Below are 26,725 nucleotides of genomic sequence, written 5' to 3'. Positions count from 1 at the left end.
GGCAATTTGGTCTCTGGTTTCTCTGCCTTTTCTAAAACCAGCTTGAACAACTGGATGTTCATGGTTCACATATTGCTGAAGTATGGCTTGGAGAATTTTGAGCATTACTTTACTAGCGTGTGAGATGAGTGCAATTGTGCAGTAATTTGAGCATTCTTTGGCATTGCCTTTCTTTGGGATTGGAATGAAAACTGATCTAATTTCATGATGCCTATTTAAGCAAAATACCTTGCTAATTTGGGGTAAGAAACTTCTTAAAATATGTACACATTTTTTGAGGGGATTGTAAAGACCCTATTAGCATGATGTTTTATGACAATTTTATTCTCAAATTTTACAGTGTCATTAGTGACACCATAATTACTTCATGAGTCCACATACTGACATCTAAAAGTTTACACATGATGAGTATATGCTGCTGCTAAGTCACTTCATTCATGTCCGACTCTGTGTGACCCCATAGACGGCAGCCCACCAGGCTCCCCCATCCCTGGGATTCTCCAGGCAAGAACACTGGAGTGGGTTGCCATTTCCTTCTTCATGATGAGTATATAAGCATTGTACCAAACCAGAGACGAAGTTAGGCGTATCTGCCATTACCCTGAAAGCAAGGATGACAAGGAGGAAACATTAACTAACATCTATGTGTCTAGCATTGGCTAAATATTTTCATTTTTCATTAAATCTGGGTACCAATCCAGTGAAATGGTTTTATTATTCTTATTTGAAAATAAGGTTTAAAGAATTTCATTCTTCATTAAATCTGGGTACCAATCCAGTGAAATGGTTTTATTATTCTTATATGAAAATAAGGTTTAAAGAAGAAGCTGCAGTATAATGTCATTTTTCCTAGTTACACACAGATGCCAACACTAGCGACAGTATTCAATAGCTTTGGAGGGAACTCTATGGATGTCTGCCACCCCTAATTGCCCTCAGGGAGGACTTGATTTATGACATCTATGAATGAATGAATGAATGGATTTGTTTGCTCATGTATTAGGCTTCTTTCCAAATATGGTTTGAGATAGTATGTGACTTATTTAAATATTGTATGACTTTCCAAATGTGAAAGGTATGATTTCAACTTTTTTTTTTTTTTTTTTGATTTCAACTTTGTGATGCTATTTTATCTGGTAAATTTGACCTGTGTAAAAGTCAATAAATATTAATATGGGGCTATACTACTGAAATAGTCATTTTATTCAGTACATACATAGTTACATGGTGCTACAGTGATATTCTGATGAGGCAATTTTTCTAGATGATGGGAATATGACAGACAAAAATCCTGTTGTGATCATGCTTACATTATAATTTTTAAATTAAAGAGTAATGTATTTATACAGATTGACAAAATTAATATATAAAATAAATATAAATTTATGTAAAAAATAAAACCTTAAGATCTAAATTCTTTTTATCACTCAATACATTTTTATATTTTTATTTTTATTCTTTCAGTGAGTGCTAAACATAATGTCTTGACTTTATGATGGTAAGAAGGTAATTAATTATTACAGAAGGTAATTGCAGATCTGTACAAAAAATGTTCTAAACTTGCAAACATAAGGAATTTTAATAAGACTATAATGGACCAAACTAATTAAGTCCTTAATATCAGGGGATATCTTGAATTAGTCATTTTTCTTAAATACATAATTATCAAGCAACTACTTACTCAGATCCACATAATTTTCTCATAATAATGGCAATTGCATTATGTCAGGGAATACTAAACCTATTATTATCATTACACACAAATATTAAGTAATTTGTTTTCAAGTACATAAAGATTTTCCTCCCTGATGTGATTTCCAAAATTCTTTTTGCCAGTGTCTTTGAAAGCAACTAATCTGATTTATTTTGTTAAGAGTGCAATTCACAAAATCTCCCAGTTATGATTTACCCTGAGGGATTACTCTAAAATTATTTATATTGTTTTTGCAGCCATAAAAAGTTAGGCTTTTTGTTGTTGTTGTTGTTAAGTGACTCTTAACTGCCTGCTAAGGTATTTTTAAAAGAGACTAACAAAAACTACAGGTCAAACTCTCCATGTAATCACTGAAAAGATCACGTGCTTTTCTTTTTCCCTCTCCCCTTCCCTGATTTTTAACACCTGGAGTGATTGCTGTGTTATGACAACATAGTGAGTCAACAATCTTTTAGGCAAATTCCTTATGCCAGATGTCACTGATTTAATGTAAATGTCTATGCATAATTCAGTTCTCGCAGATATGGTATTTAACAGAGCCATTAAAGATCCCAAGAAATGTTTGCTACCAGATTATTTACCACTCTTTTAGGAAACATGTTTTTCAAAGTAAACAGAATTAAATCCCTAAAGACATCAAATAGCAAATAATAATTTTAAAAAATCTTTGTAAAATTTCTTTATATAGGTAAGTCTTTATAATTTTTTAAAGATAATAGTGGGCACACATTCAACCTTCCTTATAAAAATCAACTCACAGTTTCTTCTATTCCTGCTTTCTGGAGGACTCTGTGGGAGAGGGAGAGGGTGGGATGATTTGGGAGAATGGCATTGAAATATGTATAATATCATATATGAAATGAGTCACCAGTCCAGGTTCGATGCATGATACTGGATGCTTGGGACTGGTACACTGGGATGACGCAGAGGGATGGTATGGGGAGGGAGGAGGGAGGCGGGTTCAGGATGGGGAGCACATGTATACCTGTGGTGGATTCATTTTGATATATGGCAAAACCAATACAATATTGTAAACTTAAAAATTAGAATTAAATTAAAAAAAAGAAAATAAAGTATACTTGGTGATAAGTTAAAAAAAGTAAAAGTTCAATCTGGGATTTAAAAATAATAATAATAAAAAAAGATCAACTCACTTAACCAAAGGAACATAAAAACAGGGTTAAACTCAAGATAGAGTTAGTAATTTGTAGTCCTGTTTCCTCTACTTTGAAACCGTCTCATTTTTATAATCATGATATAAGAAATCTTGGAACTGTTTTCATGCTTTCAGACACCATAGGATCTGACTCAGATTTACCTCCAGCCTCCTGACAAAATTACTCTCTTTTAGTTTTTGAAACCTATTTTTTGTTTTTCTGCTTTAGGACATAAATTTTCTTCCATGCTTCTTTGCCTTGGAAACACTTCATTATCTTTCAGACCTCAAGTCTGAACCATTTCTTTCAGAACTTTCCTTGATGATTTAGGTTTTACACTACCCTACCAGTCCATTCTAAAGGAGATCAGCCTGGGTGTTCTTTGGAAGGAATGATGCTAAAGCTGAAACTCCAGTACTTTGGCCACCTCATGCAAAGAGTTGACTCATTGGTAAGGACTCTGATGCTGGGAGGCATTGGGGGCAGGAGGAAAAGGGGACGACAGAGGATGAGATGGCTGGATGGCATCACCGACTCGATGGACGTGAGTCTGGGTGAACTCCGGGAGTTGGTGATGGACAGGGAAGCCTGGCCTGCTGTGATTCATGGGGTCGCAAAGAGCCAGGCATGACTGAGTGACTGAACTGAACTGAACTGAAAGATTTATTTCTTAGAACTTTTCTGTTTGTCATTTCTAATTACTTGATTGATTTTTGATTAATTGCTGTCTCTTTAAATTTGAAATTCTAAGGCTAGAAAACATTATAATTTTAATCCTTAATACCTAATGTGACAGCTTTAAATAATACTGCATACACACACATATTGAAGAATATGTCTTTTGTTTGGACTACAGGGTTAAGGTTTAAGTTTAACATAATGCATAGTTTATAGAACATTTTTATCAACGGATCTGCTAGTAATATTTACATCTCATTTCTTTATCTCATTGCATATTCACACTTAGATTCTACCTCCTTTTTCTGTCAAAATCAACCAGTGTAAGTGTCTTAACTAGACTGCTGCGGTATCATTGCTCAGTAATATGCACTATTTTCTGCTCCATTGACTTTAGGCTTGGCCATGTGACTTGCTTTGGTCGGAGGACTGTGAGCTACTGTGACATGTAACAAGAAGCTTTACGTGTGACCAGGAGCTTGGGTAAGCTCTCTTGTGGTCCTGGCCCTCACTGTGTGAAGAGCAGACATACTCAGTCATGGATCCCTGAAGAGGAAGGTATGTCGAATTGATAGGAATCCAACCCAATCATCGGTCCAAAGTCAAGGCCAGCCAGCCAATCCCTAAGTGTATCAAAACCCATGAATAAAATCCTAATTTTTAATGCTGAACTTGTGATATGTTAGTATTGTTAACCATGCACATTTTGATAGGAAAACCTAATTGATGCTACTGTGTGCATTTTTGTCTTCTATTTTTTTTTTTTTTTAACTGTATCACTTGCAGAGCAGGAGACACAGGAGATGAAGGTTTGATTCCTGGGTTGTAAGGATCATCTGTTAGAGGAGGGAAGGGCAACTCATTCCAGTATTCTTCAATATTCTTGCCTCAAAAATCCCATGAACAGAGGAGTCTGGCAGGCTACAGTTCATGGGATTGCAAAGAGTTGGACATGACTAATAGTATCAGCATCAGCATTATTTTCTTTTTCTATTTTCTTTGAGTATTAGGCTCTTACATTCCAATCTTGTTATAGGTTCATAAAATCCTGTCATGCTAGACGTTCACAGGATAATCCCCACTTCTATGTACAAATCTAAAAACAATTGAAATCAGAATCTTGAAAAGATATTTCCACTATCATGTTCATTGCAGCATTATTCTCAATAGCCAAGAAAAGGAAATAACCTAACTGCCCATCAGTGGATGAGTGGATAAAGAAAAAGTGGCACACACATGCAATGGAACATGAGGCAGCCTTAACAAAGAATAAAGTTCTGCAATTTGTGACAACATGGATGAACCCTTACAATATTCCTCTAAGATAAGTAAGCCAGTCAGAGAATGACCAGTACTCCATGATTCCACCTAGATGAGATATTCAAAATAGTTAAGCTGGGAAAAGCAAAGAACAGAATTATGGTTGCTTGGGGGAAGGGAGAAGTAAAGAGTTGCTGTTAAAAGTGTATAAAGTCACAGTAACATTATTTTTTTTCTCATTTTATAAACGTAAAAACTAGGGGACAGAGTGACTAAGCAAATTGTCCAGGGCCACAAGAATAGTCAGTAGCTTTAGAAGTTGAAACCAGCCAGAGGGTACTTCCTCCAGAATCCTTAATATTGAAGCCATGTAAATCTTTCTTGGACTATGTACATAAGTTTTCAGATTGAAAACAGCTATCATATATATATCAGAAACAATCAATATAGCACAAGGAATATCTAAATATATACTAATGAAAACATTTAAGCTCTAGAATGGAGTCTCATAAACAGAAACAAACAAAAAACCTTAAAAATATTTAAAAATTTAATATAGCCACACACTGCTAAAATGTTAGAAACCAGAAAATATTAGAAAAGACTATGTATGGTTTTTGTTGCTGTTCAGTCGCTCAGTTGTGTCCAACTCTTTGTGACTCCATGGACGGCAGCATGCCAGGCTTCCCTGCCTTTCAACAATTCCCAGAGCTTGCTTAAACTCATGTCCATTGAGTTGGTGATACAATCCAACCCTCTTGTCCTCTGTCATCCCCTTCTCCTCTGCTTTCAATCTTTCCCAGCATCAGGGTCTTTTCCAATGAGTCAGTTCTTTGCATCAGGTGGCCAAAGTATTGGAGCTTCGGCTTCAGCATCAGTCCTTCCAATGAGTATTCAGGGTTGATTTCCTTTAGGTTTGACAGGTTTGATCTCCTTTAGGTTTGACAGGTTTGATCTCCTTTCAGTTCAAGGGACTCTCAAGAGTATTCTCCAACACTACAGTTGTAAAGCATTGATTTTTTGGTGCAAAGCCTTCTTTATGGTCCAACTCTCACATTCATGGGGTCACAAAGAGTCGGACATGGCTGAGCACCTTTCACTCACTCCCTCACTCACATCCATACATGACTACACAAAAAAGCATAACTTTGACTATACAGAACTTTGTTGGCAAAGTAATGACTCTGGTTTTTAATATGCTGCCTAGGTTTATCATAGTTTTTAATCTAAGGAGCTAGTGTCTTTTAATTTGGAGCCCAAAATTCTAATAATTTGTTAAGTTGTATCTTCTTTGTATAAGCAAAATAATTTTATATCTAGAAAAACTCACATAACATATCTTTCTAAAAAGCTAAAGATATATATGAGTAAACCAAGAGATGCAACAAAATGAACTTAAAAATGGGTAAGTCAGAATATAAAAATTTGGCATACATCATATATAAGCTTAAATACATAAATATGTATAAATATTTATAAGTATGTCCAATAACTATATCATAAACTCCATAGATTATTGCTATGGAGAGTGCACATAAATAATTCAAAGAAAAATATAAAAATAAACTATAAAAACTATCAGATCAGATCAGATCAGTCGCTCAGTCATGTCCGACTCTTTGCAACCCCATGAATCACAGCATGCCAGGCCTCCCTGTCCATCACCATCTCCCGGAGTTCACTGAGACTCACGTCCATCGAGTCAGTGATGCCATCCAACCACCTCATCCTCTGTCGTCCCCTTCTCCTCATGCCCCCAATCCCTCCCAGCATCAGAGGCTTTTCCAATAAGTCAACTCTTCGCATGAGGTGGCCAAAGTACTGGAGTTACAGCTTTAGCATCATTCCTTCCAAAGAAATCCCAGGGCTGATCTCTTCAGAATGGACTGGTTGGATCTCCTTGCAGTCCAAGGGACTCTCAAGAGTCTTCTCCAACACCACACTTCAAAAGCATCAATTCTTCGGCACTCAGCCTTCTTCACAGTCCAACTCTCATATCCATACATGACCACAGGAAAAACCATAGCCTTGACTAGACGAACATTTGTTTGCAAAGTATTGTCTCTGCTTTTGAATATGCTATCTAGGTTGGTCATAACTTTCCTTCCAAGGAGTAAGTGTCTTTTAATTTCATGGCTGCAGTCACCATCTGCAGTGATTTTGGAGCCCAGAAAAATAAAGTCTGACACTGTTTCCACTGTTTCCCCATCTATTTCCGATGAAGTGATGGGACCGGATGCCATGATCTTCGTTTTCTGAATGTTTACCTTTAAGCCAACTTTTTCACTCTCCACTTTCACTTTCATCAAGAGGCTTTTTAGTTCCTCTTCACTTTCTGCCATAAGGGTGGTGTCATCTGTATATCTGAGGTTATTGATATTTCTCCTGGCAATCTTGATTCCAGCTTGTGTTTCTTCCAGCCCAGCATTTCTCATGATGTACTCTGCATAGAAGTTAAATAAATGGGGTGACAGTATACAGCCTTGATGTATTCCTTTTCTTATTTGGAACCAGTCTGTTGTTCCATGTCCAGTTCTAACTGTTGCTTCCTGACCTGCATACAAATTTCTCAAGAGGCAGATCAGGTGTTCTGGTATTCCCATCTCTTTCAGAATTTTCCACAGTTTATTGTGATCCACACAATCAAAGGCTTTGGCATAGTCAATAAAGCAGAAATAGATGTTTTTCTGGAACTCTCTTGCTTTTTCTATGATCCAGCGGATGTTGGCAATTTGATCTCTGGTTCCTCTGCCTTTTCTAAAACCAGCTTGAACATCAGGAATTTCACGGTTCACGTATTGCTGAAGCCTGGCTTGGAGAATTTTGAGCATTACTTTACTAGCGTGTGAGATGAGTGCAATTGTGTGGTAGTTTGAGCATTCTTTGGCATTGCCTTTCTTTGGGATTGGAATGAAAATGGACCTTTTCCAGTCCTGTGGCCACTGCTGAGTTTTCCAAATTTGCTGGCATATTGAGTGCAGCACTTTCACAGCATCATCTTTCAGGATTTGGAATAGCTCAACTGGAATTCTATCACCTCCACTAGCTTTGTTCATAGTGATGCTTTCCACGGCCCACTTGACTTCACATTCCAGGATGTCTGGCTCTAAGTCAGTGATCACACCATCGTGATTATCTGGGTTGTGAAGATCTTTTTTGTACAGTTCTTCTGTGTATTCTTGCCATCTCCTCTAATATCTTCTGCTTCTGTTAGGTCCATACCATTTGTGTCCTTTATCGAGCCCAACTTTGTATGAAATATTCCTTTGGTATCTCTGATTTTCTTGAAGAGATCTCTGTTGTTTTCCTCTATTTCTTTGCATTGATCACTGAAGAAGGCTTTATTATCTCTTCTTGCTATTCATTGGAACTCTGCATTCAGATGTTTATATCTTTCCTTTTCTCCTTTGCTTTTCACTTCTCTTCTTTTCACAGCTATTTGTAAGGCCTCCCCAGACAGCCATTTTGCTTTTTTGCATTTCTTTTCCATGGGGGTGGTCTTGATCCCTGTCTCCTGTACAATGTCACAAACCTCATTCCATAGTTAATCAGGCACTCTATCCATCATATCTAGGCCCCTAAATCTATTTCTCACTTCCACTGTATAAAAACTATAAAAATATAAAGAATAAACTATAAAAATAAACTTTTGATAGTCTCAGAAACAAATGGAAAAAATTGATCTCTATATAAATGTCACATTCCAAAGTAACTCAGAATCATTAAAATTAAAATGTGAGCAAGTTGTAGGAGAGAGGCCAATTTACCATCAAGGTTACTCATGAGTTTCTAATCAGAAGAACTATTGTCTTTCACTTAGCTTGACTGCATTTTCTTTGCCTTGTCTGAAAAACAAAAACAAACAAAAAAACAAACAAACAAAAAAAACGTCTTTACCATTTCATTTCTTTTCTGCATTGAACATTTCTTCTTTTCATTGGTACCACATCACTGCAGATTTCTCTTTTACCCTCTTAATTTTTTTGTTTTTGTTTTTTTTCCCCCCTCTGACTCTTTCCACACTTCAGCTCCTAACCCATCCTCAAAAGGGTAGGAATAAAATCTGAGAATTTATTTCCAAGTTTCTCTTTCATGGGATTAAGCTTTGTCTCTTGAAACATGTTATTTACTTTCACAGCTTCCGCTTCTATTTAGGTGTCTCCTCTTCAGTAATTTTTTCCCTGAGCTCGTACTTACTTGTTTTCTATCTGTTCCATTCTGGCATCAGATCAAAGCAGCTGTAGCAACCTGATATCTGCCTCAGGACTCTTCATGGTATTGTTCACCTGTGCAAAGAATTCTTGGCCCTATCCTGCCTTCTACCTCCAGCCTCTTCTTAGCACTAGGTGCTGTGCTTTCTTTAGCTTGATGAACCTATAATTCTGGAAAAGTGCTGAGCCTCCTGCTGGCCCTGGCACTGTGGTTCTTGGGTGAGTAATAGTACCCACTGCACCACTACTGGTGGGGAGGACTCCTTCACTAGCCATGTCCTGACTTAGTCCTCTCAGCTTCCTTGCTCAGGAAAGGAAATCAGACAATGTCTATCTGTAGATGACTGGATTTAGATATCTTGAAATTATTTCAAATCACTTTAATCTGTCCTAGTTTATCGCATTATTTTTCACCTTAAATAGCTTTATTTTCTATCTGCCTCATTTATATTGACTAATATAATGAATATCTTTATCACTCCAGCTAAAAACTCTTGATTCACTTTTCATTGTGCTTTTATTCTGTCTGTGATCATCAACCTCCTGCCCAATCACTATTAATTCTTTCATTTCAATGACTTTTAAGTATTTCTAGTTTCTCAATTTCCATTGTCCACCTTGTTTTTTTAATAATGAAATGAAAGCAATAGTTGCTAATTTATCTCCTTGTTTTCATTTATTATCTTATCTAATGAATACTACATAACACAGGGAATAAATTGTTTTAATATGTAGCTTTGCTTTCTCATTACCCTGTAAGTCTTCTTAGTAAGCTTCCATTTTCTACATAACACAAAGAGTTTTGTGAAATCAAATCTGTTATATTTCCCAACTACAAATGAGTCTCTAAGATGGGCCTAACATGTTACTTTAAATAACCAATATTTATTGAATCAGATATAGTTCAAATCATGATACACAAATTCATGAATACATGAAAAATATTTTTAACCTTAATTTTTGGATCCATTTCCTCTGCCTACTACCATCACTTAAATGAATCTCCTACATTTTTAAAAAGTTGAGTTCCAGTTCAGAGCAGGCTCAGACCATACCAGGTCACATTCACCTTCCTGTTTCTGGCATTTATTTTACATTCTGTTGTTAGGGGAAGCACACTGACTGAAACCGCCCATCCTGGCCAGACACCATAGTAACAGATCATTTGTATGAGCTGTTTTATGACAGGCGGTCCTGGTAAGGAACATGGAACTAATAAGCCACCACCAACTGGAAGAGTTCAGGAAAGGTCAAAAGGAGACACCACATGTCCTACCACCTCCCAGAATCCTCACTGGCATCCATCTAGGGTGAACAAGGTATGCATCTCCTGGAAGGACTCAGAGTCAGGATGATTGGTTAAAGACAACCCGGAAACTAACCCCATCACCGTAAAACCAGGGACTGCGAGCCACATGGCAGAGCTGTTCTCCTGGGATCCCTTACCCTACGGCTCTCCATCTCGGGTGCCCTTCCCCAGCAAATCTCTTGCTCTGTCAGCACATGTGTCTCCTCAGACAATTCATTTCTGAGTGTTAGACAAGAGCCCAGTTTTGGGCCCTGGAAGGGGTCCCCCTTCCTGCAACTCTATAATGGCTCTTGTCATATTCTTATTTGTTAAGTACACCATAAATGTTTTCTCATTGATCAGATGATTCGACAGTACTATGAAGTATCTATGTTGTGCCAGGTGCATGTTTGACTGCACGTCTACTGCTTACATATTAAAGGATACGGAGAAATTGTAAAGTAGGTAATGAAGGGAAATTAAAAGCAGAATGGCTTTAAGGGTATTAAAGTCAAGAATCCAGATTATAAGAAGTCAAGATACTCTTTCAGAGCATCACTCCTCATTTCCTCTGGCAAGTACCTCAAAGTAAACACATTATTTAAGTTATAAGGGAGACCTATGTGAGCCCCAGAGAACTTGTTGTGTGTGTGTGCACGTGTGCACATGTGCACAGGCACTTAGTCATTTCCAACTCTGTGAACCCATAGACTGTAGCCTGCCAGACTTCTCTGTCCATGGAATTTTTCAAGCAAGAATACTGGAATGGGTTGCCATTTCCTACTCCAGGAGATCATGAGAGCTTGATATGCTGCTGCTAAGTCGCTTCAGTCGTGTCCAACTCTGTGCGACCCCATAGATGGAAGCCCACCAGGCTCCCCAGTCCCTGGGATTCTCCAGGCAAGAACACTGGAGTGGGTTGCCATTTCCTTCTCCAATGCATGAAAGTGAAAAGTGAAAGTGAAGTTGCTCAGTCGAGTCCGACTCTCAGTGACCCCATGGACTGCAGCCTACCAGGCTCCTCCATCCATGGGATTTTTCCAGGCAAAAGTACTGGAGTGGGGTGCTATTGCCTTCTCCGGAGAGCTTGATATAGTTCTCTCAATTTCCTTGGGAACCTCCTTTGTTGCAGTGTATTGGGATCCTAACCCCCTGAAGTTTATTCTCACCAAAAAAAAAAAAAAAAGATGACACTTCTGTACAGGCTAAAAAACCTGTAATTTTATAGATATTACTACTTATAACAAAAGAAAAATGTCCTATTTGCCCTGGTATGCGTGGCAGTTTCTTTTTTTTTTATTTTATTTTATCTTTAAACTTTACAAATTGTATTAGTTTTGCCAAATATCAAAATGATTCCACCACAGGTATACATGTGTTCCCCATCCTGAACCCTCCTCCCTCCTCCCTCCCCATACCATCCCTCTGGGTCATCCCAGTTGCAATCAAAGCAGTTAAATCTAATATTGACCTCAAGTAAAGTTAAGAATATAATTGTTCTTGAAACTAAAAGGCACAAGGCAGAAGAAAATGACAGAGCCTTAACACACTTAGATAAGTCTTTTCTAGACATTAATGGATATGCAGATGATACCACTCTATTGAGAAATCAAAGAGGAACTAAAGAGCCTTTTGATGAGGGTGAAAGAGGAAAATGAAAATGCTGGATTAAAACACAACATTAAAAAAATAAGATCATGGCAACCCATCCCATCACTTCATGATAAATAGATGGGGGAAAAAAATGGAAACAGTGGCAGATTTTATTTTCTTGGGCTCCAAAATCACCGTGGATGGTGACTACAGCCACAAAACTAAAAGATGCTTGCTCCTTGGAAGAAAAGATATGACAGTGTTAAACCTAGACAGTATTAAAAAACAGAGACATCATCTTGCTATGTAGTCTATGTAGTCAAACGGAGAAGGCGATGACACCCCACTCCAGTACTCTTGCCTGGAAAATCCCATGGATGGAGGAGCCTGGTAGGCTGCAGTCCATGGGGTCGCTAGAGTCGGATACAACTGAGCGACTTCACTTTGACTTTTCACTTTCATGCATTGGAGAAGGAAATGGCAACCCACTCCAGTGTTCTTGCCTGGAGAATCCCAGGGACGGGGAAGCCTGGTGGGCTGCCGTCTATGGGATCTCATAGAGTCAGACACGACTGAAGTGACTTAGCAGCAGCAGCATGTAGTCAAAGCTATGGTTTTTCCTGTAGTCTTGTACTGATGTGAGAGTTGGACCATAAAGAAGACTGAGTGCTGAAGAATTGATGCTTTTGAACTGTGGTGCTGGAGAAGACTCTTGAGAGTCCCTTGGATTGCAAAGAGATCAAATCAATCAATCCTAAAGGAAATCAACCCTGAATATGCATTGGAAGGACTGATGCTGAAGCTCTGATAGTTTGGTCACCTGATGCAAAGAGCTGACTCATTGAAAAAGACTCTGATGCTGGAAAATACTGAGGGCAGGAGGAGAAGGGGGCAACAGAGGACGAGGTGGTGGGATGACATTGACTCAATGGACAGGAGTTTGAGTAAGCGCCAAGAGACAGTGAAGGACAGGGAAGCCTTGCGTGCTGCAGTCTTTGGGGTCACAAAGCATCAGACAAAACAGTGACTGAAGAACAACAGCAAGACTTTAATCATGTATAAACTGTCTCATAAACCTTTGCCTTTGTATTCATTTACAGCTTAAAATCTAATTATAACCCATTGTCATTCTAAAGATCAAGTCCCAACTGTTTCATTGTATGAGTTTTTTTTTTCCAATTAAGTATGTGAGACCAAAGGGACTCAGGCTAGGCTACCTCCTCTCAATTTTCACAAGCTGACATGCATTGTGAAAATAGTTCTTGATTATTTCCCTTACAGCTTTGCTGTGAAGGAAAAAATCCCACTGAGCTGTGTACATTCCCCTAACATGCTCCAGGGTCAGCAAATGTGGTTAGTAAGCACTGTTCTTTAAAACCAGAGTTTCCACTACATTGCTAGCAATAACCTAAATCAATAGAGCAAAACAACACAAACCAGTATGTGGTGAGTGATGACAAACAGATCTGTAGAGATATAAATGGAAAATGATACAGAATAGCCATATCATCTGGTGATAAAAATACAATCTTATAACACTCCTAGCCTTGAATAGTTTTAACTATTGCACACAAAGCCAGCAAGCAGCAAATCATGGATAAAGACAGTTGCTGTTTTCATTTTACTGTTTGCTCTCTGCTAATAGATTGCAACAGAATGATTATGTGGAGGGTTAAGCATTTGGAGAAGATCACCATAATTACCTGGCATTATTTGGTGACATGATGACATTCTAAGTCACACATCATAGAAAAGAAAAACTGACCTGACCATCTTTTTTACTCTCTAGAGATCAACAAAAGTGTCCTCAAATGATTGAAAAGGATGTTAAAGCCACCCGTGAAATCACTTTAAAAATAATTTCTCAGGTAACTTGTCTGAACTCTGAATGGATAATATAGCCCTCAAAATCTCAGCAGAAAGGAAAAATTTGCCTCACAGATGCAATTATTATCCCTTTATAAAAATACCTTCTGAAAAAAGAAAAGTGAAGTGAGAACATTCACTGATTAAAGCCGGTTGCTATTGAAAACTACAAGATTGCTTTTCATGAAGCATATTAACTTTATAAATTGATATCAAAACCTAAAAAAGAAGTCTTCAATATATAAATATTTTTCACATGACTATATGCAAATAAGAAAGTTTGTCAAAATTGTTACTATTAAACATGATCCAAATACTGATTTACTTTAAACAAGAATGTTATAAATTCCTCAGATGTATTAAAAGGAAAGAATTGACACAACAATGAGAAGATTAGCACTTCTTGGAAATGAACAAAATGTATTTATTCACATTTTTCTGTTTCCAGTTGATGATGAAGGACACTGTACTGTGAGACATTTACCCTGACCACAAAGAGAACTCTTGTATCATGTGGTTTGGCCCACAGCTTCGGAAAGGATAAAAATATGTAAATGGAAACTACACTTGGAATTTTGTCTTGTGACAGTTCAGAATGAGAAGTCTCTGGTGAGCAGAAAGAAAAGGTTAGCAATTTTTAATATCCAAAATGATCAGTCATTCACCATACACGTCTCTGGTGAACGACATAATGTCAATGCTGTCACAAAAGCAAGACAGAAAATAAAAGTCCTAACAATTTTAATTCAAGGGAAAAAAAATCCTAGAAAACTTTTTTTCCTCTCTAGATCACTGTAGGCTTGCACAATATGCATTTTATAATTCTTAATTTATATTCAACAGCAATGCTCTCTCTGGCTTTAAGATCTTACCCATTTCTCCATCTGATACTTCAAAAGATTTTACAGTTGCTATTTTCTAGTTTAAAATGGGTGATTCTCATTTCATTCACAAGAAACATGATGCCTTGCCAACCTCTAGAGAGGCAAATTATCATTGCAGAATTGTAACAATACCTACTTATATGAGAGGGCAGAAGCAGCACTAAGCATTGTATTTGCCTTTCTTCACTTAATTCTCACAGACCTCAAATGGCCATACTTGGGCCTGGAGACAAGAAGAAATTTGTCCAAGTTCACAAATAACTAAATTTCTGAAGATCTGGCACATTTTGTCAATTCTGAAGAGCATAGAAATAACTGATTATTTATTCAACAAATGTTTCTACTAAGTACCAAACATGGTTAACTATGGGAAAAAAAAAAATTGGATTAAGTTTTGATTCTTGCCCTCAAGGACCTTACCTTCTTATTTGGAAGAGAGATCATTAAATAAACATAGTGTTACCTATAGCTACTCACAGCCCTAAGGAGTGAAACTGACTTAAGAGCCCAGACAGATATGAAACTGAAACTATCTTCTTTTAGTGAATAAATATTTATAACACTAACAGAATAAAAATGCTTGGCAAGTCCATCTAAAAAATACTTATTCTGTATTTATGGCACTGATATAAAATAATAAAAGTGAAAATCAATCATAGCATTTTGAAAGGTGTATAATTTATATTGATATTTTCTAAAAAATTTCATGGCATTAGCTTTTATTTCAGATTGTTGTAGGTACAGCCAAATTGTACCTATGCTAATTTAAGGGACACCATTTGTAGCAATGATGGAAAATTCAGTGCTGAATACTAGTTATGCCAATAGCTGAAAGTGTTTCAAGGATCAAAACTCAATCTCATAAAATAATATATTTGCTAACTGAAAGACACATGCTCAGTATTCCAGTTGGACGACTGGCATCCATCTTTCATCTACTGAAAAGACAGCATTAGATATTAAAAGTTAAAAAAAATATTATTGGGAATACAAGCCTAAGAGCTTCTTTAATATGGCAGTTGAGTCTGGTACATTTCCATAAACAGGTTTTAGGAAGTGAAAAGAACTTCTATGTAAATACTTTATATAAGTAATATGACTTATTTAGAAAACAGACAACAGAATAAGACAGCTTCTTTCACATCAGCACAGTGACTGAAAGTCACTGCAAGGTCACAAGTGACAGAAGTGAAGCAGGGATTTTGCCACCCACGATAAGACTGTCCCACATAGGTGAGCAGCAGGCCTACTTTTAGAATCTCATCATTAATGTCAGGAAACAACACTATCTTAAATTCTGTGCTAATGAAAATTTCTTAGAAATATGAGTATTTTAAGATGCTGCATTTGCTTATGAGAGGGTTCAGGGCACTTTGCCCAAAATATGTCACTTGGGCATGTTGATTATTTTGAATTAAAGTTACTTAAGAGACAGTCAGTGTAAGAAGGACACTTCTACTCTTTTGTCTCCCTGAAAGAAGGACATAAATCTCCCATGTGAAAGGTATCCTCTCTATACCAAGAGGATGAGAAAACCTTACCGCCAGATACAGGGAATTCAAGGATGACAAGGTCATGTAAGCAAATCTCATTACTTCTTTACTAAATGACTACACCAAGCCCAGGCCGGTCATCTTGTCAGTTCTCCATAGATGTATTAGTACTTGGTGTAAAAAATAAAAGCTGTCTGCTCTAGTCACTTTTTCAAGCATTATATTTTTATGAGCTCCTGTATGTACAAATTTAAATTTGTTTTCCTCTTGCTAATCTGTCATATGCCAATTTAATTATTAGATCAGCCAGAAATCTTGGAGGGGAAGAAAAGAAAATACTTCCTCCCCTACATTTACATAGCGCTTTATAGTTTCTATGTGCAGTTCTGTTCTCCCTGTGAGACTGTCAGTTTCTGGACAGCAAAACCTGGTTAGCACAGTGGTCACTATGGAGCTGGTGCTCAAAACACATATCTTGAATTGAATTGAACTGTATTCCTAATTGTAAAATATTTTGTACCTCTGAGAGTTTACTTAAACAGGCAAACCACAATTTCACATTCACCATCTCTATTGGTGTGTTCAAGGCTCTGAAGTTTTGCCTATCATATTTCCCAAGATTCAATAAATCAATTTCAAGGACATTTTAATACATTTGAGAAAAGGAACTTCTGAGTGAAAGGTCATTGCTTTCATGTTAACATTATTATTTCTTAAGACCTCACAGTTACAAAAGACTATATGGCTTGTCATAACTGAAGCTGAAAAATGTTATGACTGCCATTCATATTTTATTAAATAAATAGCATTACATAAATAGTGCTTATATTAGCCATACAAAACAGAAATTTTAAGTCACTTATAAAATTGAGGTCTTTTTCTATTTTCTTACTTTTGTAAAATGGTTTTATTTAATAGTTTTAACATTTTTCTAGAATTTATCAGCTACTGACTTATAATACAAGTTCACCCAAGATAAAAAATTCAAATCTTCATTATCCAACTATTATGAGAATAAATAATACGTAAAATACTCTCAAGTTATTTCTAGAAAGCGTTTTTATACAAGTACTATTAGTTTTATGTGACCCCATGGACTGTAGCCTACCAAGCTTCTCAGTCCATGGAATTTTCCAGGCAAGAGTACTGGAATGGATATGCTATCTTCAATACATTAAGAAATGATATTAAGGGAAATTTACCTTACTTCTGCTATAATTTAATTAGAAACCCTCTATCTTGAAAGGCAATTTAGGACATCTAAGAGAATCTATCAAATATGTTCTAAAAGCAAGACAATTTTAGCTTACCAAAATTAGCACAATGTAATATTGTTATATGCTATTACATATGTTATATATAACATATGTATATATATGTTGGGGTAGGATCACACTCCTTAATATTGTATATATTATATATATATAACATATATATGTTACATTAATGAAATGTAAATAATATGGAAAACACTTAAGGATAAAACTTATCTAGGCTAAACTAAACCTATGATGTTCCAAATAAAGAAACTGAGTTATACTTATTGCAAATGTAGATAATTCTTTATATATTACATATTTATCATTAGTATTAGACAAACTGAGAAATACTAAATATTGAATCACAGTAAAACAAAAACCATATCCTTAATTATCTAAGTTCAATAATAATCACTTGAAATATGGTCTGTACCTGTGTGTGCAACAGGCAAGAGTGCATCAAATGTGAGAGAGTAGATAGAGTGGAACACACAGACTCATTGTGCTGTCTTGGGAACTGGGTCATTTATAAGTGTTAAAATTTTCTCCCTTAAGTTCTGAGTATTAATCAATGTCTTCAACTTACAGGGGGGTCTGCATCTTCGGCGTAAACAGTCGTTATAGGTGTACCCTTGACAGCATCTGGAGCCACCATTCCTTTGTAGATTCGTTTACTAAATACTGGAGGGTAATCGTTCATATCCTGTAAGACACAATGAAGAGTTCAGTGCTCTGTTTAAACCAGGTTGCCTCTTCCTATCACACAATCCATTTGCCACTGTCAGCCTTCCATCCTCTCAATTCCATTACCCTCACTTCCGAATGGCACCCCAGAGGAAACTACTAGAGTCCCTATACAATATTAAGGAGTATGATGCCTACCCCATTCTATCGGAGCCCCCTCCACGCAAGTAAACAGCCTGTCTCACAAACCATGTGCCTCCAGAAAAAGCTTTCAGATATTGTAATGATGGTTGAAATTTTCTCTAAAGATGCTTCTAATGGTATGATGTAGTTTTGAACTTTGAAGAGTAGGAACACATTTCATAAAAAATACCCTTCTATGAGACAGGTGTAGAAGATGGCATATATATATATATATATAAAATATGTATGTGTATATATATTGTTTTGTTGTTGCTTTTAAAGAAAGCTCTTTAATGTTTCCATTGCAATTGCAAATTCTTTAATATTTAGCATAATAGGATGATTAGAGCATTTCAAATGCAAATTGTGAGATATCCTTTGATGCCATTTTACATTTTTACAAACATAAAATGATTAAAAGATGTTTTCCCTCTAGCACACTGCAGTAATGACACATAGGTGCTGGGAGCAGGAGCTCCGCCCCTGGCAAAGGTCATGAGGAAGGAGGCTCGGCATACGCAAAAGTGGGATCGAGCCTCAGGAGTCCCCCTGGAAATTCTCAAGCATCTACCCCCAAAACCAGAGTCTGCCTACTTTCTGCTTTGTGCTCTCACATACACCACTGACTTTACAGGGGGCTTTCCCCCACTACCTCTCTCTGAAAAAGAGTTAACTTACAGCTCCAGTTAATAAAGTTCCTGGGTGTGATAGTGTTTCAACCTACAAACTCCTTTGGAAGTCCTCTAGCCTGCTTGAATAGATTTTTCCGGCCACATGTGATTGCTCAGAGCCTCCCAACTGTGAGAAGCATGAGATGTTCTAAACAGTCTAAATACAGATTCCTTTGAGCAGTTAAAAGATTGATTAGAAATTGTATTGGTGAAGGGTTTTTCACTTGTTGGGCCAATGTTTGCTGCTAAGTCTCCATGTCCCTTACCTGCTGTGTCCCTGGCAGTATATTGATTAATATGATTGGTGTAAGTAGTAGCTTTAATGTTTGTAACCTTGGACCCTTGAGTTAATTCTTTTTCTTGTTATAGCCCACCAGACCTTTGCCCTATAGGAATGCAACTTTATCTAATGCTTTTGGAGGGTGGCGCCTGACTTTAGAATAATCACCTTTAGAGAAAAATAAGTTTCTTAAAATGTTAACAGCCCTCTGGGCCAGAAGATGATGCAAATCACCTAAACTTTTGCATATGATAAGTTTGCAGGAAGAAAGCCTGGCTTACTGCATGACTCTACCCTTTCCCCCATTATCCTCTATGCATAACTTAAGGTATAAAAACTACTTTGGAAAATAAACTGCGGGCCTTGTTCACCGAAACTTGGTCTCCCCATGTCGTTCTTTTTCTCACCTTCTGGCTGAATTATTCAGCCTCTTTTCTCCACTGAATTTCCTCACTGAACTATCCTTATTTCAGCCTCTTTTATCCACTGAATTTCCTCACTGAGCTATCCTTATTTCAGATGCTTTTCTCCACTGAATTTCCTCACTGAGCTATCCTTATTTAACCACTCTTTATATCCTTAATTAACGTTTAATTAAGCAATTGTTTCCTGATCCTCGCTGACGCCGTCTCCCCTTTGAAACCCCTGGATCCAACGGGGCTGGACCCCGGCAAGTGGCGCCTGAACAGGCTTTTCGAAGGTAAGTCCCTCAGAGCAATTAGGGTCATCAGCCCTATTGCCCATCTCCCCCCCCCCCCCACCTCGGAACAATTGGGGTCATCAGCCCTATTGTTCCGCCTGTGTTGAGTTTTCCGGACGGCTAGGACCGCACTCAGGGTGTCCCTGTGCACCGAAAAAAAAAAAAAAGGCGGAGCTCCTGCTCCCAGCACATAGGATTAGATGTTCTTAGTCAGAAATCATGTTAATTTATTTAAATATTTTTTCAAAGTGATTTATATGTATCTTTTTAGTTTTCACAATTCAGTGATATGAGTTATTCATGTTTATTCATTAGATGATATTTATGATGTTCCTTCCATTTTTATGACCCAATGCTAGGCACTGGAGATACTGAAGTGACTCAAAAAAAAAAAATATGTTCTTGGATTTGTCACTTAACTACCATTTGGCAGGTAAAGTTACTGATTCTGAAGATAGCATAGTGACATCTGCTAAACTTATCTACTGGTTTGGCAAAGCCACAAATTAATCTGGTCTCTTGAGAGACAGGTGATTTTTTTTTTTCTCAAAAATTTAAGGTTTTATGGAGAATTGCAAATCCTTTTTTCTTAAAAATAATGATTATTAACCTGGAGGATTTATCTTTCTCAGATTTACTTAAAAAAATATTATACCCTGCATTGTTTTGGATACTCTGACTCAAACATGATTGAGCTCAAAACTAAATTTGTTAGTTATTTTATTCCCCAGGCCAACCTTTTCTCACTTGATTATGCTACACAGTCTTTGGCATTTGTTCTGACACAAAATTTTTTTTGCACCATGTAAATTGGAAATATACAAATTAGCTGATTATGAACACCCTTTTTTTGCAAAGAGGTCAGGACAATTCGATCATAAACAACTGCAATCAGATTGAGCTTGCTTTTCACAGTAGAGCTAACATCTGAGCTGTATATCTGAAAAACCCTGCAGACTCTCATAAAAGTTGGAGTTGTTGAACTGTAAGCAAAACTGAGAAATTTTCAAAAAGTACGTCATTTCCGTTTTGACATGCAATATTCACAACCTCTACAATGAAGACTTCCTTTATATATGATGAGCTTTAGAATCTAAACAAGTAAATAAACCTAGGAAGCACATGTTCTCTATAATAAGGACAGCGGAAGGTATTGCTCTTCAGGTTCCGGGGATGGGGTAAATATATAAAATTTTTGCAGGCACATATCCTCCTGCTCTTTTCAAGAGTGCTAACTATTTTAATGAGTGAATCCTGTAACCAAAGGGATGGAACTCCTCTTGTGCCCCCTAAATCATAGTTTCTGAAGGTTAGAAAACGAATCCAACTTTGTGATTTTTCTGTACATGACTTTCCCAAATCACATAAAGTCAGTACATTCCTATGAATTTTCTTCTCTATTCTCCAAGGGGATATTAAAAATCTTAATGTTACAGGCATGTTTTGGATTGACTATTACAGGGGAAAAAATATGGTTTTTCTTAATTATGTCAATACAGCTGCTAACAGTGCTGAGTACAGTAACATCTTTTTCTTTGTTGTTGTCTTGAAAAATAGTCACCAGGTCACTCCCCTCCTAACTGAACACACAGTGGACATTTTTATAATCTGGCTTCATAAACTAATTATACAGAAACCTAAGTTTGTGAATTGGTATCCCTCACTTAGCCTGCTTGCCATTGACAGAATGGAGAATAAAATCAATGCTGTCACTGTATCTGTATATCTTTTTTCTGGCACACTGTACATATTTTGAGGTTACAATCCTTCACCATGGCTAGACTGGGTAGCCAGTACACACAATTCTTGCACAGTGCATTATTTCAGATGAGAGAATTTATTGAAATGCACAATGCCAAATAGCATAATCAATAGTTTATTATATTTATGCTTCAGGGATGCTTGAAGAAAAATGTATATAAATCTGCCTCTGTACAAATGATCTGCTGCTGCTGCTGCTGCTGTCTCTTCAGTTGTGTCTGACTCTGTGTGACCCCATAGACTGCAGCCCACCAGGCTCTCCCGTCCCTGGGATTCTCCAGACAAGAACACTGGAGTGGGTTGCCATTTCCTTCTCCAATGCATGAAAGTGAAAAGTGAAAGTGAAGTCTCTCAGTCGTGTCCGACAAATGCTCTACTATGCAGCAAATTAAGGATAAGCTCCGCTCTTCAAAAGCAAGCTCTTTTCTGTTGTCAGTCTTCCACTAGAGGGCATGATTGACAAAAAGAAAATTTCCTTTTCTGTCCTCGTTAGCAATTTTATCAAGACCTATAACAGTTTGCTGTCTGTGATTATAATTTTTGTTGTTCTGAACAAAAAAATTATTTTCATGTTTTTAAAGACTATTCTGAATGTTACCATGGTTCTCAGCTGGAATGAAGCCTTGATCTTCTTAGAAAAAAAAAAATAGTCGTATGAGTTAGCATAATTAGCTCCCATGTATCAAGCAACTGAAACTGCACCTGAATGTACAGCTATCTAAGAGGAAGAAAATATGTTTATTTATTTTCTAAATTCAAGTTAAAATAATCACAGAAGCCATTTCTGCTTTGGCAGACCACAGAGTAGATTTTAAGCAACCTTTTCTAATGAGTATAACAGGAACATAGAAAATTGCTGGTGACTTACAAATTAATGGCAGGTTCTCTTTTTAAAGACAAGAGAGATGATACAATTTTTGATGTCTGGAATCATGGGTTAAAAATTATTCTAGATAAGAGGCTTTGCCTTGATAGAAGAGTACTAACCAGTGATACTTCCATCATCTTTGTTAAATGATGATAATACAGAGAATGCCAGTCCTCATCTCAAACTCTTATGCACACTCTGTAAGGAGATCAGGTGGTGAGGTGGTGTGTGCTAGCGGGTGGAATGGCTTCTGTTACTCCTCCCTTACTGTCTAGCGTTAGCACTAGAACCGTCGGCTACCTTGCCTCTGAAATCCTTTAAGGCTTATGAACCTGATGCCTCCTCTTCCTTAGAGGACACAGTTGATTTTTTTCCTTTGTCTGTTACTAGTTCTGTTTCCCAGTACCAGACACACTCTGTTGTTCCTGTTGCTGTTTCTTACATTATATGCCTTCTGCATTTTCTGCCCCTTTGGTTTCTTTGTTTGTTTGTTTGTTTTTCTGACTCCTCTCCCTTCTCCTTTGATTCTGTCACATAAGGTCAAAAAGGCCCCATCTCCAATCAAACACATCTTTCCTTTTCTATTTTGCATGGAGTTCTCTTAAACACAAATCACAAACTTATCTCAACAATTTTTGGCAAGGTTGGGAGGGTGGGGATAAAAACCTGTACTGGAAGTTTCTTTGTTAGCTGCCTAAAATTGTTTTGCTTTTCTTTTCAAGTTTGAAGCTTTTCTAGAATCTTGGGTGATAGTATTATTCCCAATATAAGGTAATCAGTGGTACACTTGCCACAAGAAGCAAAGTGTACACTATAGTTCTCAGTATCACAAATATTGATGGAGCTCCCCTGTATAGCAACCCTCTCCAGTACTCTTGCCTGGAAAATTCTATGGATGGAGGAGCCTGGTAGGCTACAGTCCACGGGACTGCAAAGAGTCGGACACGACTGAGAGACTTCATTTTCACTTTCCCCTGTATTAGGTAGTACATTAGATGCTGGAGATATGGTTACCAGCAAGAAAGATAAAGTGCCTGCTGGTACTGAGCTTACAATTTAGTATGGAAAGCAAATAAATAAATATTATCAAGTGTGATGAATGCTATGAAGGAGGAAGTATAAGGATGTGATGGGAAAACATATGAAGGAGTTTAAGTTTCACATAGGATGTATCCCTGTTATCTGAGCAACGGCCTCATTACTTATGCATGTTGGCTGGTAAAACAGTTTTTCAAGATTAATGGTTAAATTAGAAGAGACTAACACTGTGCAGTGTTGATAAGCCACTAATTTAATATAAAATTCCACTCCCATCTAATTTCTCTGAACTGGAATGATAATGTAGGGGGAGGCAATTGATAAGTTTCTTGAATTTTTTCCAAGTCATGATACTGTGGTCAGTTGGGAGTTGTTCAGTCACTAAGTTGTGTCTGACTCTTTGCGACCCCATGAACTACAGCATGCCAGGCTTCCCTGTGTTTCACTATCTCCCAGAGTTAGTTCAAACTCATATCCACTGAGTCAATGCCATCCAACCATCTCATCCTCTGTTGTCCCCTTCTCCTCCTGCCCTCAATCTTTCCCAGCATCAGGGTCTTTTCCATCCAGGGTCTCTGCATATAGTGGCCAAAGTATAAGCATGTATATTCAGTATTCTTGCCTTGAGAACCTCATGAAGAGTATGAAAAGGCAAAAGGATATAACACTAAAAGATGAACTTCCTAGGTCAGTAGGTGTCCAATATGCCACTGGGGAGGACTGAAGAAGTAGCTTCAGAAGGCATGAAGAGGCTGAGCCAAAGCAGAAACGACCCCCAGTTGTGGATGTGTTTGGTGGTGAAAGTAAAGTCCGATGCTGTAAAGAACAATACTGCATTGAAACCTGGAATGTTAGGTCCATGAATCAAGGTAAACTGGATGTGGTCAAACAGGAGACAGTAAGAGTGAACATTGACATTTTAGGAATCAGTGAACTAAAATGGACGGGAATGGGTGAATTTGATTCAGATGACCATTATGTCTACTACTATGAGCAAGGATTCCTTAGAAGAAGTGGAGTAGCCCTCATGGTCAACAAAAAACTCCAAAATGCGGTACTTGGGTACAATCTCAAAAATGACAGAATGATCTCAGTTCATTTCCAAGGCAAACCAATTGGGAGAATATGTGTCTATTCTGAGCTTGAATCTATGAGAAGATTCTAATCATATCACCCTATCTCAGACTTTCTAAAAACTGTATCATAATTATATATATGTATGTGTGTGTGTATGTTTTTTTTTTTTTCCACTGTATATCAGACATTATGCTAACTGTGTTAAATTTATCATTTCAATTAGTTTGTCTAAAAGATATGTTAGCTATTATTATTATTTCTAATTTATAATAAGGAGCTGAAGCTTAGAGAAATTAAGTTGTTCATAATTATCCAGCTAATAAAAGATAGACCTAATGTTTAATTCTAGTATGCCAGATCCTGAGCTTCCCTGGTGGTTCAGATGGTAAAGAATTTGCCTTCAATGCAAGAGACCCAGGTTTGATCCCCTGGGTTGGGAAGATCCCCTGGAGGAGGGGATGGCAACCCACTCCAGTATTCTTGCCTGGGGAATCCCATGGATAGAGAAGCACAAAGAGTCAGACATGACTGAGTGACTAACACTTCTTCACATTTTTCTTCTCACATCAGATTCTAAAGGCATCATTCTGAGACTTGGAGGTGAGAAAAAGGGGAAGTGGCAAAGTCATCAGAAAAGTATATATAAAATGACTTGATAGGATTTTCATTAAAATTCCACACATAAAATTTTAAACATCTCTTTCCAAAAATATGTTACAGTTTTAAGAACTCTTCTAACTAGTTATTATACTTTTATCTTGGCAATCTGGCAAGCTTCTAAACATAGCATAATTCAAATCTATCTCCCTGAAGATAATTTTAAAAATTTATTTATAAAGACTTCTTTTTTTTTTTTTTGTAAAAGAGAGAGTTGTAGCAGTTTTTTTTTTCTTTTCTTTTTTTATTTTTTAACTTTACAATATTGTATTGGTTTGGCCATATATCAACATTGTATACTTTAAACAAAAACTTTTTTCAGTATTTAACCCCACAAATAGTAGTTTTCACTAAAACCTAATAAAGTTTTTCCTAAATTGTACTCTTTAGAAAATTAGTTCTATCAGAAACTTTACAAATTAAAAGAAATGCCATGATAGATTGTGGAAAATTACATTTTATTTTCTTGATATTCACAACATACAGTAGTATATTAATATTCAAGGCTCCTATACAAAGGCCTACAGTACAGAAATATTTATTTTTATACATACTGGTGTTTCCCAAACTAATTTGTCCATGTTAATCTTTGTATGAGACACCCAGACACTCCTTAAGACACCATCTTGAGGGACTCAGATCAGATCAGATCAGTCACTCAGTCGTGTCTGACTCTTTGCGACACCATGAATCGCAGCACGCCAGGCCTCCCTGTCTATCACCAACTCCCAGAGTTCACTGAGACTCACGTCCATCGAGTCAGCGATGCCATCCAGCCATCTCATCCTCTGTCGTCCCCTTCTCCTCTTGCCCCCAATCCCTCCAAGCATCAGGGTCTTTTCCAGTGAGTCAACTCTTCGCATGAGGTGGCCAAAGTACTGGAGGTTCAGCTTTAGCATCATTCCCTCCAAAGAAATCCCAGGGCTGATCTCCTTCAGAATGGACTGGTTGGATCTCCTTGCAGTCCAAGGGACTCTCAAGAGTCTTCTCCAACACCACACTTCAAAAGCATCAAATCTTCGGTGCTCAGCCTTCTTCACAGTCCAACTCTCACATCCATACATGACCAGAGGAAAAACCATAGCCTTGACTAGATGGACCTTTGTTGGCAAAGTAATGTCTCTGCTTTTCAATATGCTATCTAGGTTGGTCATAACTTTCCTTCCAAGGAGTAAGCATCTTTTAATTTCATGGCTGCAGTCACCATCTGTAGTGATTTTGGAGCCCAGAAAAATAAAGTCTGACACTGTTTCCACTGTTTCCCCATCTATTTCCGATGAAGTGGTGGGACCGGATGCCATGATCTTTGTTTTCTGAATGTTGAGCTTCAAGCCAACTTTTTCAGTCTCCTCTTTCACTTTCATCAAGAGGCTTTTGAGTTCCTCTTCACTTTCTGCCATAAG

At 37.3% G+C, this 26,725-nt stretch overlaps 1 protein-coding gene across 1 annotated transcript in view; it reads right to left on the bottom strand.

The window, feature by feature from the left end:
• The window catches only part of PCDH15 (protocadherin related 15), a 1,038,229-nt gene that overhangs the window by 208,056 nt on the left and 803,448 nt on the right, over positions 1-26,725 (bottom strand). Inside the window, exon 21 of the mRNA XM_061402659.1 lies at positions 17,990-18,106. Within this exon, the coding sequence (XP_061258643.1) occupies positions 17,990-18,106 (117 nt within the window). The remainder of the gene's footprint in view (positions 1-17,989; positions 18,107-26,725) is intronic.

This window comes from Bos javanicus, chromosome 26 (genome assembly GCF_032452875.1).
Source record: "Bos javanicus breed banteng chromosome 26, ARS-OSU_banteng_1.0, whole genome shotgun sequence".
NCBI lineage: Eukaryota > Metazoa > Chordata > Mammalia > Artiodactyla > Bovidae > Bos > Bos javanicus.
This window is presented reverse-complemented; position numbering and strand designations above follow the sequence as displayed.